This window comes from Wolffia australiana, chromosome 15 (assembly GCF_029677425.1).
Source record: "Wolffia australiana isolate 7733 chromosome 15, ASM2967742v1".
NCBI classification, from domain to species: Eukaryota; Viridiplantae; Streptophyta; class Magnoliopsida; order Alismatales; family Araceae; genus Wolffia; species Wolffia australiana.
In genome coordinates, this window is record NC_135849.1 from 14,035,146 (window position 1) to 14,050,000 (window position 14,855).

General features: G+C 41.8%; 1 protein-coding gene, 1 long non-coding RNA gene and 1 other non-coding gene across 3 annotated transcripts in view; 1 reads left to right on the forward strand and 2 right to left on the reverse strand.

Moving 5' to 3' along the window:
• Positions 1 to 387: 387 nt before the first annotated feature.
• TRNAE-CUC (transfer RNA glutamic acid (anticodon CUC)) lies at positions 388 to 460 on the reverse strand. The gene has a single exon. It is a non-coding gene; the product is annotated as a tRNA-Glu (tRNA).
• A 971-nt stretch (positions 461 to 1,431) lies between these two features.
• On the forward strand, positions 1,432 to 4,178 carry LOC144713050 (uncharacterized). Its single transcript, XM_078587531.1, has 6 exons — positions 1,432 to 1,979; positions 2,614 to 2,758; positions 2,866 to 3,126; positions 3,198 to 3,279; positions 3,353 to 3,528; positions 3,648 to 4,178. The coding sequence occupies exons 1-6, from the start codon at positions 1,804 to 1,806 to the stop codon at positions 3,996 to 3,998; spliced, it is 1,191 nt and encodes a 396-aa protein (XP_078443657.1). The 5' UTR covers positions 1,432 to 1,803; the 3' UTR covers positions 3,999 to 4,178.
• Positions 4,179 to 12,385: 8,207 nt separating this feature from the next.
• LOC144713068 (uncharacterized) overlaps positions 12,386 to 14,855 on the reverse strand; it is a 2,951-nt gene continuing 481 nt past the window's right edge. The window contains exons 2-4 of the long non-coding RNA XR_013583948.1: positions 13,925 to 13,996; positions 12,908 to 12,988; positions 12,386 to 12,625 (exon numbers count right to left, since the gene is read on the reverse strand). This is a non-coding gene — a long non-coding RNA (uncharacterized LOC144713068). The remainder of the gene's footprint in view (positions 12,626 to 12,907; positions 12,989 to 13,924; positions 13,997 to 14,855) is intronic.

Genomic DNA, 14,855 nt, shown 5'->3' on the forward strand with positions numbered 1-14,855 from the left:
GCAAATAACGAGAGAGCGATCTGTTGATAGCATCAAGTGATTTGCAGTTTGAAAGGCTAACAGCGAGAGTCTAGAGTGATTCAAAGTTCTCTGAGAAATCAAAACATTAGGATTCCAGCTGAAAGGTAACATTTTTTAAATTATATTTAATGTAGTAATTAAGTAACAATTTGGGGTCCGCAATAATGGTAATTTATGCGTGATACCAAATGATCATACCAAGATCACGTTGAGCGAGCAATTTTCATGTACCTAAATGTTGAATTTTCTTCTCTCTCACACTAGCGACGCAGGCCGTGCGCCACCCCGGCTTGTTTCGGGGAGCGGGACAAAAAGAAAAGAAACTAAATTTGGAATAATTACTGCTAAAATGCATTCTAATAAAAATTCTGATGCCGGGACTTGAACCCGGGTCTCTCGGGTGAGAGCCGAGTATCCTAACCAACTAGACTACAACGGAATCCACAGCACAGCCAAACTACATCAAAATTCTTAACGAATAATTTTTCTGTGGGAGCTTATAGCTAATGTATTGGGCAATGGGACCAATACACAAACGCTCAAATTTCCCACAAAAATTACAAAATCCAAACGAAAGAGCTCTAAAAAGGACGAAGAAAAGATGAAGGGAGATAAATACAAAATATAGAATGCCATTGCAATAATCATTCACAAAAAATTATAATCTTCTTTTTCTTCTTCTTTCAGTTTCCTTTGTCTGGACATGTTCTATCATAGGTTGTAGTAATACCTGTGATTAGTTATCTTTGCCAAATTCCAAAAGTGTAATTATGGGAGAATCAGTTTCAAGACTTTTTATGAGGATATGACATCTATTTGATTCTATATACTTATTGCTGATTTTAAAAGGTGATAAACGAATAAAAGACATTTTTAATATAATAAATAATACTTAAATACATGTTCTCACATCCCTTCCAATCTCCCTTGGGGTCTGGAACTCGGATGCGCGGCACTGTTCCTTGAGTCCCAACCTACGCTTTGCATACATTCCGACGTCTGTGAGCCTGGGGACAGGCTAGGCATCACTCTGGGGCCATTTGTACTCTCAAATCTCAGATCCTTAGTTAACCTGCCCTCTTGATAGGGTTCAGCAACTGTCATCCGTCACGTCTTTCATCACGTCACCAAATGCTTGACAAGAGATGAGTGTGTGAGTAGCCAGGTCCCGATAAATGTGGTGAAGACTTTTTTTTTTTTTAAAAAGCTCTCTCTCTCTCTCTCTCTGTGTCTCCCCTATGGTAGTCTGACCCATGGGTCTTACAAGGTTGGATAATTGCCGGATATGTGATTCAAGAGAGCAATTGGAGCCACAGCATTAAGGTTGTAGGATGGATACACACCAAAGGCCGGGGGTTGGGGTCGGGGCCCAGGAACCTGCACAGGAGGATTCCAAACCAGATAATTACACTATCGATGAAATTTTGGCAAGGAAAAGGGGGAACCGCAATTGAGGAGGAGAAGCAGCTTTCCGGGAGGAGGAACCCATCAAATAAGAGAAAAAAGAATTGAGTGTGGCAGGCAATCAGCGGAGAATTCTTCTCTTGAATTGAGCGCGGGCCCCGGCGGGCTTCCTGAGTCGGACCCCTTCATCCATATCCGCCGCTGCCATCGCGCCACCCACATCACCTGCGTCACACCAAACAAAGAGTTTCTTGAAGAAGAAGAAGAAGAAGAAGAAGAAGAAAGAATAGAGCGGACAAAGGGTCGGGTATGCTGTGCGCTCACCCTCGACAAACCAACCTTGTAGATCGCTAAATCTCTCCCCTCGTCGGCAAAGGCATGGCCGTTCTTCTCGCCGGGTCTTTCTGGGCTGGGTCTGGGAGCGGATGGGCCACCGCCGTCGTCCTCTTCCTCGTGCTTCTTTGGCAGGCCGTGAGGGCGCTCTCCGCCCGCCGCCGCCGGAGACATGTCTCCGTTCCTGCTCTTGATGCTCTTGACAGAACCTCCTCTTCTGGGTCAGTTTTCGTCTCCTCAAATCTCCCTGCCTGCACTCTGTTTTTTATCTTTGCCCGTTTCTTTGGAATTCTTGTTTCCTTTTCGGTTTCCCCTCAAATTTGCTGCTGGGATTCTTCTCTTTGCGCCTGCTCCGTGCTCGATGATGTTCCTGCTTGGGGATTTGCTAGGGTCTATTTTAGATCACATATACACACGACTGGATCTCAATTGTCTGTGATTACGTAGATGAGTTGATTGGAAAGAAAATCTTGATTTCGGAAGCACTTTCGGGGTGGAAGATCGATTTCGCTTAGAATTGAACAAAATCTTTGTCGGAATTGAGCCTGTAGGCTGCTTCGCGTTCCGTAATTGACCGTGCATAGCGTTCCGCAGCGAAGCTGATGGTTTAGGCTTGTTCTTGGGCGTCAAGAAATCTTGTTTTTAGCTTCTTCTAGCGAATCTCTCGGCCTCCTGCCTAACCAGAGTTCTGGATTATGCATAGTGGAGAAGATCCAAAGAAACCGGAGAGGGCGACGGTTTTAGAATTCTGATAAAAGGGTTTTTTCGATCTGACTCGGTCGTTCATCGTAGCATCCGTTTTTCCGTAATCTTGTCAATTCCCAATCCTTGAGCTTCGATCGTTCCTCTTCTCAGGATTTCGGATTTGATATCCGACGACGATCTAAGAACCCTCATGAACGATTTGGAAGGCGATTCGAACCCTGAGGAGGCATGGGAAGAAATCATCTGCAAAAGGAGCGACCAAATTACTTACACGGCAAAATGTTGCCGATCGAAGGTACATCTCTCTGCATTTCCTTGAAATTTCAAAACATCCGAGCCGGACAAATCGAGAACATCATCAGTCACGCACTCAACATCGCGTCTTGCTGTCTCGCTCGGCAGGAGGGACCGGTGAAGTACCTCAGCACGACGGTGTTCGAGAACTGCTCAACGGAGAGGCTGAGGGACTTTTACATGGACAACGAGTACAGAAAAGCGTGGGACAGAACCGTGGTCGACCACCAGCAGCTGGAGCTCGACGAAGCCAGCGGGACCGAAGTAGGCCGAACGATCAAGAAATTCCCTCTGCTGGCCCTGCGGGAGTACGTCTTAGCCTGGCGAGTGTGGCAAGCGGAAGACGGCACCTTCTATTGCTTCATCAAGGTAAACGAGATCAATCGCCATGAATCCATCAAGGAATTCTCTCTGATTCTCTGGAATCTCGACGGATTCAGGAGTGCGAGCACCCGTCGGCGCCGCGTCTGAGGAAGTACGTGCGAGTAGGGTTTTTCAGATCCGGCTGGCGCATCCGAAAGGGTGAGCGAGCAAGCCTTCGTTTTCCCCGCTTCTTCCCGTTGATTTTCAACTGCTGAGGCGTGTTTGGCGGCAGTGGCAGGCAGAGACGCGAGCGAGATCAGAATGGTTCACCGGGAGGACGCCGGCCTCAATCCCGAGCTCGCCCGGTTGGCTTTCGCCAAGGGAATTTGGAGCTTCATCGGCAAGATGAACGCCGCTCTGCGCGCCTATCCTCTCCGCGAACCCTCAGCCTCCGTCCGTCCCCTTCAGGTACCAAATCCCTAATTTCGCCAGCGTCTTCCTCTGGTCTTGGGGTGAAAATCTGCGAGAGTTGTGATCGGATCGTGAACGGCGGTAGTTTTGATTTGCGGGCGTGTTGTACCGCGCAGGTGCCGCGCGATCTCCAGTGGGAGGGGTCGAGGCCGGCGACTCCTCAAAGCTCGAGCGGCGGCGGCGGCGGCGGGGCGACGGTGGTGGCGGAGAAGGGGGCGGCGGAGAAGGGGGCGATGGTGGAGGAGGAGAAAAGGTGGAGGAAGCCGTCGAAGACGTGGATAGCGAAGGGGCTGCTGCTGGCGGGAGGGCTGGTGTGCCTGGCGCGCGGGCACTCGGCGCTGAGCGCGCAGATCGCCGTGGCCTGCGTGCTGAAGAAACTGGCCAAGCACCACGCCGGGGGTTCGACCCAGGATGCCGGCCCGGCGCGGCTCTCCCGTGGCCGCCGCGCCCACCGCCATCGCCCTTGACCCGCCGGCTCGGGCACTCGGCTCGTTGGGGTTGCTCGCCGGCTCGTCCGTGCTTGCGCAAGCCGTGCTCGCCCTGGAGATCCAATGTTGTTACTGAAAATTTTAATGCAGAAAAAAAGTTGAAACAGATAAAACTAAATTACTAAATGGATAATGGACACTGCAAAACGATTCAAGGTGTGCCCCAGTGTCCTCGCGAATAAAGCCATATGTATCTTATGTGTATAAATGGTCCATTATATCACACCGCTAGATAATTGAAAGGCTGGGTTTGTAGATTAGCAACACCAGCGTAGCGGAAGTCATTTGAATGTATAGGAAGAATAAGTTGTGTGGCCGGCCCCCAAAGTTTAGGGTTCTTTAGGAAACATTCCCACTTAGTATAGATGCGGAGAGCCCAGAATAAAATTCCCCCATGATAAAAATTTTCAGGTTACCACCTTATTCTCCCTTCTCCCCTAAATCCTTTTCATGGTGATCAGAGTGGTTTAACATAGTTTGTCAAGATGAAGTAGAAGGTTTGATACGCCAGTGATCACATGGATATGTATAGAATCTGGAAAAGTGAATAGCTCAACCGGTCTCGCTCAAGGAACCAATAAATCAGATTTCTGATTGATGGAGCGCGCCTGTTCGCTCCAACGGATGCATCTTCGGAGTCACCAGCATCGTCATCGTCGACCCCGCTGGCTCGCACCCTGCACGACCGGCACATCAAGGGGACGGTGAAGACATCCGGGTTTAACCCCCCGGGTGATAAGCCCAACAGCGCCATGGATTATTTGAATTTCTCGCCGGTTTGTGTTCGTTTTATTTCTCGTTTTACCGTGCTCATATATATATTTTTTTGTCGTGTCGGTTCGCCATGTTGTGTTATGTTCGTCGTGCGCCATGTGGTTTTCTTTATGTCTCTTAGTTTATTTGCTTTGTTGTAAAGGGAGCCCATGTATAAGGGCCCCTTAATGGACCCCGTAATGGACCCTCTTGTAAGGGCCCATCATGGCCCTATATAAAGCCATGATGGGCACCCAAACGTTTCAGACCTGGAATTGTTATCGTGGAAGTTACGTTTGTTCAGATCTCACCAAGAAGAAGAAAGGAGGAGGAGGAGGGAAGAGGGGAAGGAAGAGGAAGAGGGAAAAGGAGAGCAAGGGAAATCACGTTGCTGGGTCAACGTCATTCTTCTCCCGAGAGGCTGTGTGATTGAACAGTGGTGCGTCGGGGCTTCCACTCGTCGTGGATGAGGAGAGACTCACCATCGAGGGTCTCCGGACGTGTCGTTTGCTCGCCCTCGAACCCAAATCGCCAAGGCACTCTTCTTCCTAGACGTCTGCGTGCCGAGGTCAACGAAACTCCCTGCTGGGACGGTTGCTGCGTCGTCCAAGGACGCGCTGTTCTCCACTTGCACCTCAGGCGTTGGAACGCGTTGTATATATCACCGGCCTTCTTCTCCATCGATGGCGGCTCGCCCTCCATCCAGCTTTACTGATCAGCGGAACACAACCGCAACAAGGACTCGATGCTCTCTATGCGGCCACGACATTAGTTGCACCCGGTCTTCCCCATGACATCGCTGCACGAGCGACGGGTCAAAATGACCAGGCTGTATCCTCCACGAAGCACCACAGCATGAGGAAACATTCAGCCCGATCAAACGGTAGCGTTCGGCCGTCCCAATACCAGTACCGGATGCTGGTATCGGGACGGATGCTGTATATCGGATACAAGAAAGGGAATTTTCGGTATCCATTTTTTTTATATCTGTATACCGGATATTGGTATCGAATATCGGTTGCTACAGTGCCCATATCCAATACCGATATCCGTCTCGATGTCGTCATCCGTCTCCGTCTCATGGGGGAGGATGACGACATCGGATATCGGGTGTGGATATCGGATTTCGATATCCACATCGATACTTAAAAATATAATTAACTGATAAATGTTCAATGATTAGAATGGATTAACGTGGGCAAGAGAGTAATAGGAGAGCATTCTGATTGATTATACATCTTGTTAATATATACAGCCGAATATTTTTAATTTCTTCCATATGGAATAACAGGATTCGGGTTTGGTGTTAAACTCCGAATCCCTTCATCCCATATGGAAGAAAATAGAACTTTTCATTTATTTATTGGACGATGCGTTATTATGTTAAATGATGAACATATATAAGGGCCTATAAATATAGATACTATAGATTAAAATATTCTTTTACCATTCAATATATAGTTGGACTCATTTAATATATACATAGAAAAATTTCTAATTTCTTCCATGTGGGATAACGTGATTCTGAGTTTACATTAAACTTTGAACCCTGTTATCCCATGTGGAAGAAAATAAAAATTTTGCACTCTATATATTAACTGAGGTTAAAAATACATCAAAACCTTACGACGCTGATGTACATAAGTCACGGAATGTGATGAAAAGCTTATTTTTTTCTGTTGATACTGGATATGGATATCCGGATACCGGTTCTGATATCCGGATATCAAAATCAGATATCTGGTATCCGATACCCGTTTCGTCCTCACCCCCCTGATATCCGGGATCGATATCCGTCTACACCTAAAAGACGGATATCGACCGATATCCGATATCCAATATCAGACACCGTCCCAGTTTTCTCCTGGATATCGGATATCGGTTGTCTGATATCCCTTATCGGTTGGGCGAACCCTACCGAACGGTATCCTCCATGTGACTCCGCAGCATGAGGAACCAGTCAAATCTACCTAGTGGTACTTTCCACGTGACACCTCTGCACGAGCAACTGGTCAAACCAACCGGGCAGTCTCCTCCCTCCATCCATGGCGGTTGCATCGTTCTCTGCCATGCTGCATCGCCCCGCAGCCATTGTAGGTTTGGAAACCCGAGCCCGGTCGTGGCATCACTTTACCTGCCGCGCGCTTTGTCGGATGCCATTTTCACTACGCCTCGTGCATTGTACCAGCTATGTCAAGCACCACGTTGTGCCGTCATTCCAACCCGCACGATCATTGTCCTCTAAGGCCGAACAACTGCTGATTATTGTAGCCCTGGTCGCTCTCACTGGGTCTGGCCAATCATTCAGACCGCATCGCTCTCACTCATCCAACCCCCCGCCCTCATCCTCCATTGTCACCCTCAAGCACGTGCATCCCTCGTCGGTCGAGCTAAGCCGTGCCCGCCTCTAGCACGCATCTTCCGTCCTGCCCGCACTGGCCTGTGCACCGACGAAGACGCCGATGACAAATGTTGTCACCGAAGAGGTATGTCGTTCCCCTTGCTCGTCAGGTAATTACGTCTTTCAGTATATTTTTGGCTGCACTCCACGCTTGAGTTAGTTTAGGTGAGAAATTTTATCTTGAAACAACGAGACAAGTGATTTGTTAGGAACGGGTTGAGCCCGTCCGTTTTGTGCGAGGATAAACAGAATTATTCTATTCGACGCCGTAGTCGTTTTCGTTGCTCCAACGAGGGTCAGAAGGTCACTGTCACCATCATCAGTTGCCAACCCCGGAGCTTGCAACTCGACGAATCCCCACGAGTCGGGGCCTGCACGTACATCCGCCTAGGCCACGTCATCACGTAGTTAAATATCCCCTTTGGGATTTACCCGTCGGACGACATCATTTGATGACGTCCGACATCATTTTGGTATCAGAGCATCGTCCCAATACCCGACCGGACGACGTCTTGGACGGCGTCCGACATCACTGATCCTTGTAGATGTCATTTGATCATCAAGTTTTGAATGTCACTACAATTTTTTTTACAATCTTCCTTTGCATCAACCATTTAGGTTTGATCTCACTCAAGGTCCAGGAACCCAAAAAATAAACGACTTGTCATTTCACTTATGTTAGAGAAATTATTGTCATACTAGACTCTCAAAAGCAGAAGGCGGTATCTTTGTATGGTTTAGAAGCTGGAATGGCTTCACTCATTTTTTGAGAACTTGAGTTTCCCCGTTCACACACCTATGAACATGAATTATGACAATCAAACAGAAATATGTATTGCCAAGAAATACAATTTTCACGAGCCAAGGAAGAACAATGAAACAAATATGCGAAGGGGGATTATTTAGGACAATATTCTCTAATATGGCCCATTATGGTCCATTACTCTTTCTCTCTTCCTCGACATAACCTCAAATACTATCTTCTTCTTGATTATTTTAGGGTTATCCTTTCTATAATAAAAATACAATGAAATAAAATCTCCTGCATATCATTAGTACAAACTCACTAATGCTCCACCAAGCACCTATGACAACACTGTTGGGTTATGTGATTTGGTTCATCCATGGAAAAATACGTTCCATGGATGTGGAAGCGTGGTCGATCGATTCTCAATCGATCTATAAAACAAAACATTTGTAGTACCTTTTGGGGAACTCGTTCCACCCTTGACTTTGCCGCTCCGAGATCGTTCTGAAGTCGTTCATGCATCCGGCCTTTAGTAGTGTCCACGCGATCACTCGGCACTTGGATCTCCACGTCTTCTTCTTCACTTATTCTTGAGAATCTAGAAGATCTCCTCACCATGAAGACACTCTTCCTTGGATGAGTGTAGAAGAGAGTGCAGAGGGGGGGGGACCTCAAATGAGGCTTGCATGGGTGCTTAAAATGAGACCCCTTTCCCTCTTTATATTTCACTTAAGGTTTTTCTCAAAAACCCTCCAAAGAAAAATATATCCACCAATGCCCTTATGACCTTGTGCATGTGACCCTCTAGGCCCATGTATCGTTATAGTTAATAACTTTAATGGCCCAATAAAATTTATTGACCAACCTTATTAATTAACTATATCAACATATAGATTAATTAAATAAGGATCGATTTAACCCAATCGACAGGTTAAGTTTCCAGCCCGTGGGGTGCCAAGCTACACCTCGTGCTCTAGAAGATACCGAGTAGTCTTGAACTCTCTCATGGAACCTTTACTATCATTGATTACCGTATATGTATAATCCAGCATCCGCGCAAGACTCTCGAATGACTTAGAGCATGGTTTATCGTCAAACCCTAATCCATCATTCGATTATTATTGATGCGTAACGGGGATCATTTGAGAACGCCTTTTTCCAATATTCTCACTACCCTGGTCAGGGATTTTCCTGCATCGTCTTCCTCGAGTCAATCTCCTCTTATACTGAGGGTGGATGATCCCATCTTGACCACTCAATCATCTCCGTAAGCTTCTTACTACATCCAATCTATAACTTATTTCAATCCCATGATTAGAGGCTCGTAAGTCATAGTCAAAATGTAGTCGTCCACTCACGAGATGTCCTTGGTGTCCCAGGTCAGTGGATCACTTATACAACCGTGACTTGTATCAACCTGATTGACGTTTAGGTATAATACCATTCAGGGATTCATACGGATCAATTCAGTGAACTCTTTCTCCAAATAGCGCCCACTATTTGTCCTTAGTGTCGCCGCACTAATAGCCACAAGATCAGCTATACTTATCGAATAAGTAGGATCAAATAGTGCTATTCTATCCGATAATTCGATGCCTGTCTCGACTATCATCGAATATTAATACTTAGAATACATGTTTAATAGCTAGTGATCACTGTATTATGATCTCATCATAATTCACTAAGTCATTGCATGTTTTCATGGACTTCATTATAAACATCACACGGAATAATAATGAATGTAAATATTTTATTCAATGGACTTAAATAAACATGGTAGTGTGATTGGCTTTACGGCCACAAATATCGATCAAACACATTCATAGGATATAGTCATTGTGACGACAACCCAACTTGCCGATCAAATGATCATATATCAGTTGGTAACCAATATCCATTTCAACTGTAGTATTTCATAGTCACCTGATTATTTATTAAGAAATTTCTTGGTTTCTTATGTTTTCTTAATGGATGTTCTTATTCTTCAAAAAAACTTTGATCATTGTTGGAAAAATGTGGATCCGTAGAATCTTCCACTTGTCACTATGGATATCGCTGTTATTATCGTCATATTTTGAGATGTAACGAATTTTCATGAACATATTTTTAAATTTTATTTATACGAAAACACTGAATAACCTCTATCTCTCCCTGAAATATTCTCCTTTCAATTACGAGGTAGTCATAGAAAACCTTCTTATTTTAATTTTATGATTCAAGAAAATGAAGTATACGGTGAAAAAACTTAAATATAGTTTTCTAATGGACATAAACAACTTCAATAATTTTCACTCTTCAATGAATCTCCATTGTTTGTTTAAATATAATTAAATTTCAGTTATTTTTTGTTGTATATTAGAGTATATTGATGCTAGGATCTATATTTGAGCATATTACAGGAAGTCGAAAGAGGAAGAAACAAGAAGATAGAAACAAATACATCAGTATTGGGACATATATGTTGTTTGTATATGAAATTACCAATATATATCTGAAAGTTCAGAAAAAAATACCAAGTACTTTCAAGAAAAGGATAAAAGAGAGAACAACAACATATATCTGGTTTGATATTTTCAATAATTTTTACTATGATATTGTATTTGATTTATGTAATTGTTTTTTAAAGGATAATTATGATCCAAATGTGGTTGAGAGATTTTAAGAAATTGTGAATATTAAATTTAAATTAAATATTTCAATTTTTCCTTTTAAAATAAACTAAGAGACTAATGAATTGGCATACCGTGTAATTAAAATACTTATAATATTTGTATTGTTCACATTTTGAGTACTGAAAGTTTGGAGACTAGGTAGAATTATTGAATTTTTTACAGGCTTGATTGGGCAAAAATATTAGGGTAGTAATTTTAGACTAATGAGATGGGATTTACATAGAAACTTGATATTAGCAGATTTTTATTGGATTCAGTTGATTTGATTTTTAATTGATATAGTTAATTGATATTTGCATTTCGAGAATGGAGTAAGGAATAAATAAGTTAATGCAATAAACGTTCTATATTTTCTTGTTATGCAATGAACGTGAAATTCAATTGATGGATTTTGTGCCATCTCCGTCAATAGGTTTTCCATCCCAGCCAACTAATATGTGTCAACTGAAATCATGTTTTTGTGTCTTGCGTCTACTTGATATGGAATGTTATTTTCCCGTTAAAAGCTTCCAAAACATTATGATATCTAAGACGTTCAAAAATAGTTGCTCGTTCTTCTTAAAAGGGACTTCAAAGAGCTCCATGATAACAATGCTTTAGAGTCCTGAAAGCAGATTTATCTGGCTTAGATAGAAAGCTATGGGACGTTCCGACAAAGATTGCCTTCTTTTCATATTTTCTACGGCAATCTGTTTCAAAACTTCCACATATCTAGTCGATGACTCTGATGGTAAGATCATTTGTTTTGAACTTAATATGGCTCCTAAACATCCATTATACGTTGTTTAGGTGAGAGTAACAAATATTAAATTTTCGTGCATGTCTGCTGAAGATCACGAGATTTTAAAAACATATGAATAATACATGAGCATAAAATGAGTTAATAGTAGACATGAGTGTTCTGTTCTGTTCGTTTAAAATGAGCAAAAATTTTGCACAAAAGAACTGCACAGGGCCTGTTCGTTGTTCTATTCTCTTTTTGTACAAGAATTAGAACATATGATCGAACAATTCACACAATCTGAACAAAATTTGCACAATTCACACAAAATTTGTACGTCTTAAATTTTGCTTAATCCAAACAAAATTCGGACAATTAGAACAATTCACACAATAAGAAAAAAATTTTCACAAAGCGAACAAAATTTGCACAATGCATCAAAATTCGCACAATTATTAAAATCTGTACAAACTGCTACAAAATTGCACTGAATTTGCATAATTCACACTAATTCTCTGAGGAAAAATGTTTATAGTATTTTTGTGTTACTAGGAGTGGATGTTGAGTAACATTAACATTGAGTACCTAATATTAGTAATTCAAACGATCATGTTAATAAGTTTTTAATGGGCATGTATCGTCTATGTGATAATATTATGGTTGGCATATGTTCATGACTTCATGTTTATGAATCCCTGCTATCTAGTATCGATTGTTGGGTATCCTGATGAGATTGACTTAAAATTTAAAATTGACTTGGTGAGGAAGCATAGAATCAGAGCCTTGATCCTTGCACTTTGGTTAAAGGCCAATGGAATAAAAATGAAAATGTTTCATAAATCTTCTTCCAATTATTTAATGATGTCGATTCTCAAGAACTCCCATGATCATATATACTGTTTTTGGATTTGAATAATTTTCATTTATATGTTATTTAGGCATACTGTATTTTAACATAAAGAAATACATGCTCTCACGGGCGAGGTGGCATTACAAGACCACATGTAATGCAGAAACATATTTTAAATAACCACCAGTATATATCATACAAGAAATTATCCTCAAGAGGGCTAAAGTAAAATTCCTGTATTAGCAAACATAATAATCTAATACATAGTAAAAAATTCTTAGAATGTGAGCTCTAATTAAAAAAAAGCATAATCAATTCTCCATTAAGGTAAGTGACGGCATCCCAAGAAGGCTAAAGAATCTAATGCAGATGCCCCATCGCTGGCTGTAAACCAGAATAATCTGGATGCTGAAGGCGACGATCATCAATCCTTGAATCAGCCTCATCGTCTGTAAAAATCTCTACAAATGGGATCCGAAAATTTAAATGAGGCGGACAGTAAGAAGGATTAATGAGCAGATGAAGGAAACGAACCAAAAGAAAGATTAAGAAATGGAGCATGAAATCCTAAAGACCTGATGAAGTGGGTAGTTTTCAAAAGGCACATATAGAGTTTGAGTTTTCATTTTAAAAGAGATTTTTTGTGCTGTTTCTGGCACATTTTTATTCTGAAAGCATGAACAATTAGCCTATAAAAATGGCTTTGTCTCAAGATCTATGACACTTAAATAAAAGGCACTGACCTTCTCATCTAAGTTCATCCCACCACAAACCAAATCCTCTGTGCTGAACAGCGGCCATCAATATTTCCACGGAGGAAGAAACTACAAATTAGAGAAAATCAGCTTCATAAGATTGAAGGTAAAAATCAACCCTCAGTTTGTTCCCTGGAGATTGAAATCAGAAAAGACGTGAAAAGAATCAATCCCTTGATCCTTCTTGATTAATGAATCGATACAATAGTGTTGTTCCCATTTAATATATTTAATTGAGAGAGAAACTCTTGTAAGACCGATCAAATCAAAGTTTTTCCCCAGAAATTAACGCCAAATCAGTGCATTTAAAAATGATGAGGCGAAAGAATCACAGTCATTGAATATGAGTAAAATTCAGTGTAAAAAAGAATAAAAATCATTGAAAAGAAAGAATTTTTTCATTGTCGATAAAGAATACAATTCAGTGAAAAGATTGAATAATAATCATCGGAATCAGGCAGCGGAATCCCTCTTGATCAAATCCTCGATAATGAATAAGAAAAGAGTGAAAGAACAGGATATATCGAGACTATCTCTTGAAATACCATGAATTTGCTAATCACATCAAGGGACACACAAAAATATTCCAGGTATATCTGAGCATGAAGTAATGAAGACAGTAGAAATCAAAGGATAGACGTACTTTCTGATTATATACCCATCTTATATCGTGTTAGTTCCATGACTCCATTACGATCATTTTGGTAATTTCCCCCTTCAATATGTAATTCTCTTTAGCAAGGGAAACTCTCCCGTTTGGAGACCAGCCAAGACATACCAATGATAACAGCCAATAAACCTCTTTGGGGGATACACTAATTTGCTCAAAAATAGGGTATGAAAATATTTAAGAACAAGGTATATCCTCAATGAAATTATAAGGCTCTTAAGGATTTCTTTGCTATTTTTTCTCCAAGAGAATTATACTAGTCACAACACAAAGATAGAAACATTTGTAAAAAAATAACCAAGATTTAATAATCATCGATGCAGAGAGAGAAATACCTGCAGCAGAGGAGCAAGAGTTCCAAAAGAGTTCCAAAATAGTGGGGCTAGATCTTGAAATATCTCCCTTTTCTGTAACCAAAAAGATATTAAGGTATAAGAAGGCAAAAAGTGCGGCATTTCAAATTCAAAGTTGATAAAGTTAAGAGAATGTTCTACAAAAACATGACATATTTCAAAAAAACCAGGGATCGTATAAGTGGATTAGTCGCAGTAATCACATCAACAAAAAAGAACCGTGTCATCCGCGGTTGAAACAGTGCGCGATTACGAGAAGAAATATATATATGCATATTGATACACAGGTAGATAGGTAGAAATGTGGAAGTAGATATGTATACTGAGACGGAGGTGGATATTTAGATAAAAATGTGGAAATGTAGATAAGTAGATTGATGCAGAGGTAGATAGATAAATAAATGGAAATACAGATAGAAATTTATTTATCTATCGACCTCTGCATCAATCTACTTATCTATCTACCTTTCCACATTTTATCTATATATCCACCTCTGTATCATCCATGTCTGGCATTCCTTCCTCACCCGGAGATTTTCATTTTCTTAGTTATTTGATTTCATTGCAGGAGCTTCATCTTCATTTTTGTTTTCTGATTGATGGCAACGAGGAAGCTTCCCCGAGGAAGAACAGCTCAAGTAACTGCGAATGCCAAGAAACTGAGAGAGTTATTGCTGATTTTCTCTGTTATGAAGATCCATGGGTGGAGGCAAGCCGCATGGTTGAGTTGGAGTGGAAAAATTCAAACTGGGTTTCAAGCAAAACGCATGAACTCCATGAAACCATCGCCGAGCTCAGCCTCCTCGTTCTTGACGCGCTTCTCCAAGAAGTAGTCTCGCTCATAAAACCTGATACTTCAATTTGTCTTGCATCTTCCAAGCTCTGGCTTGAAGAAGACGAACTGAAGTTTCTG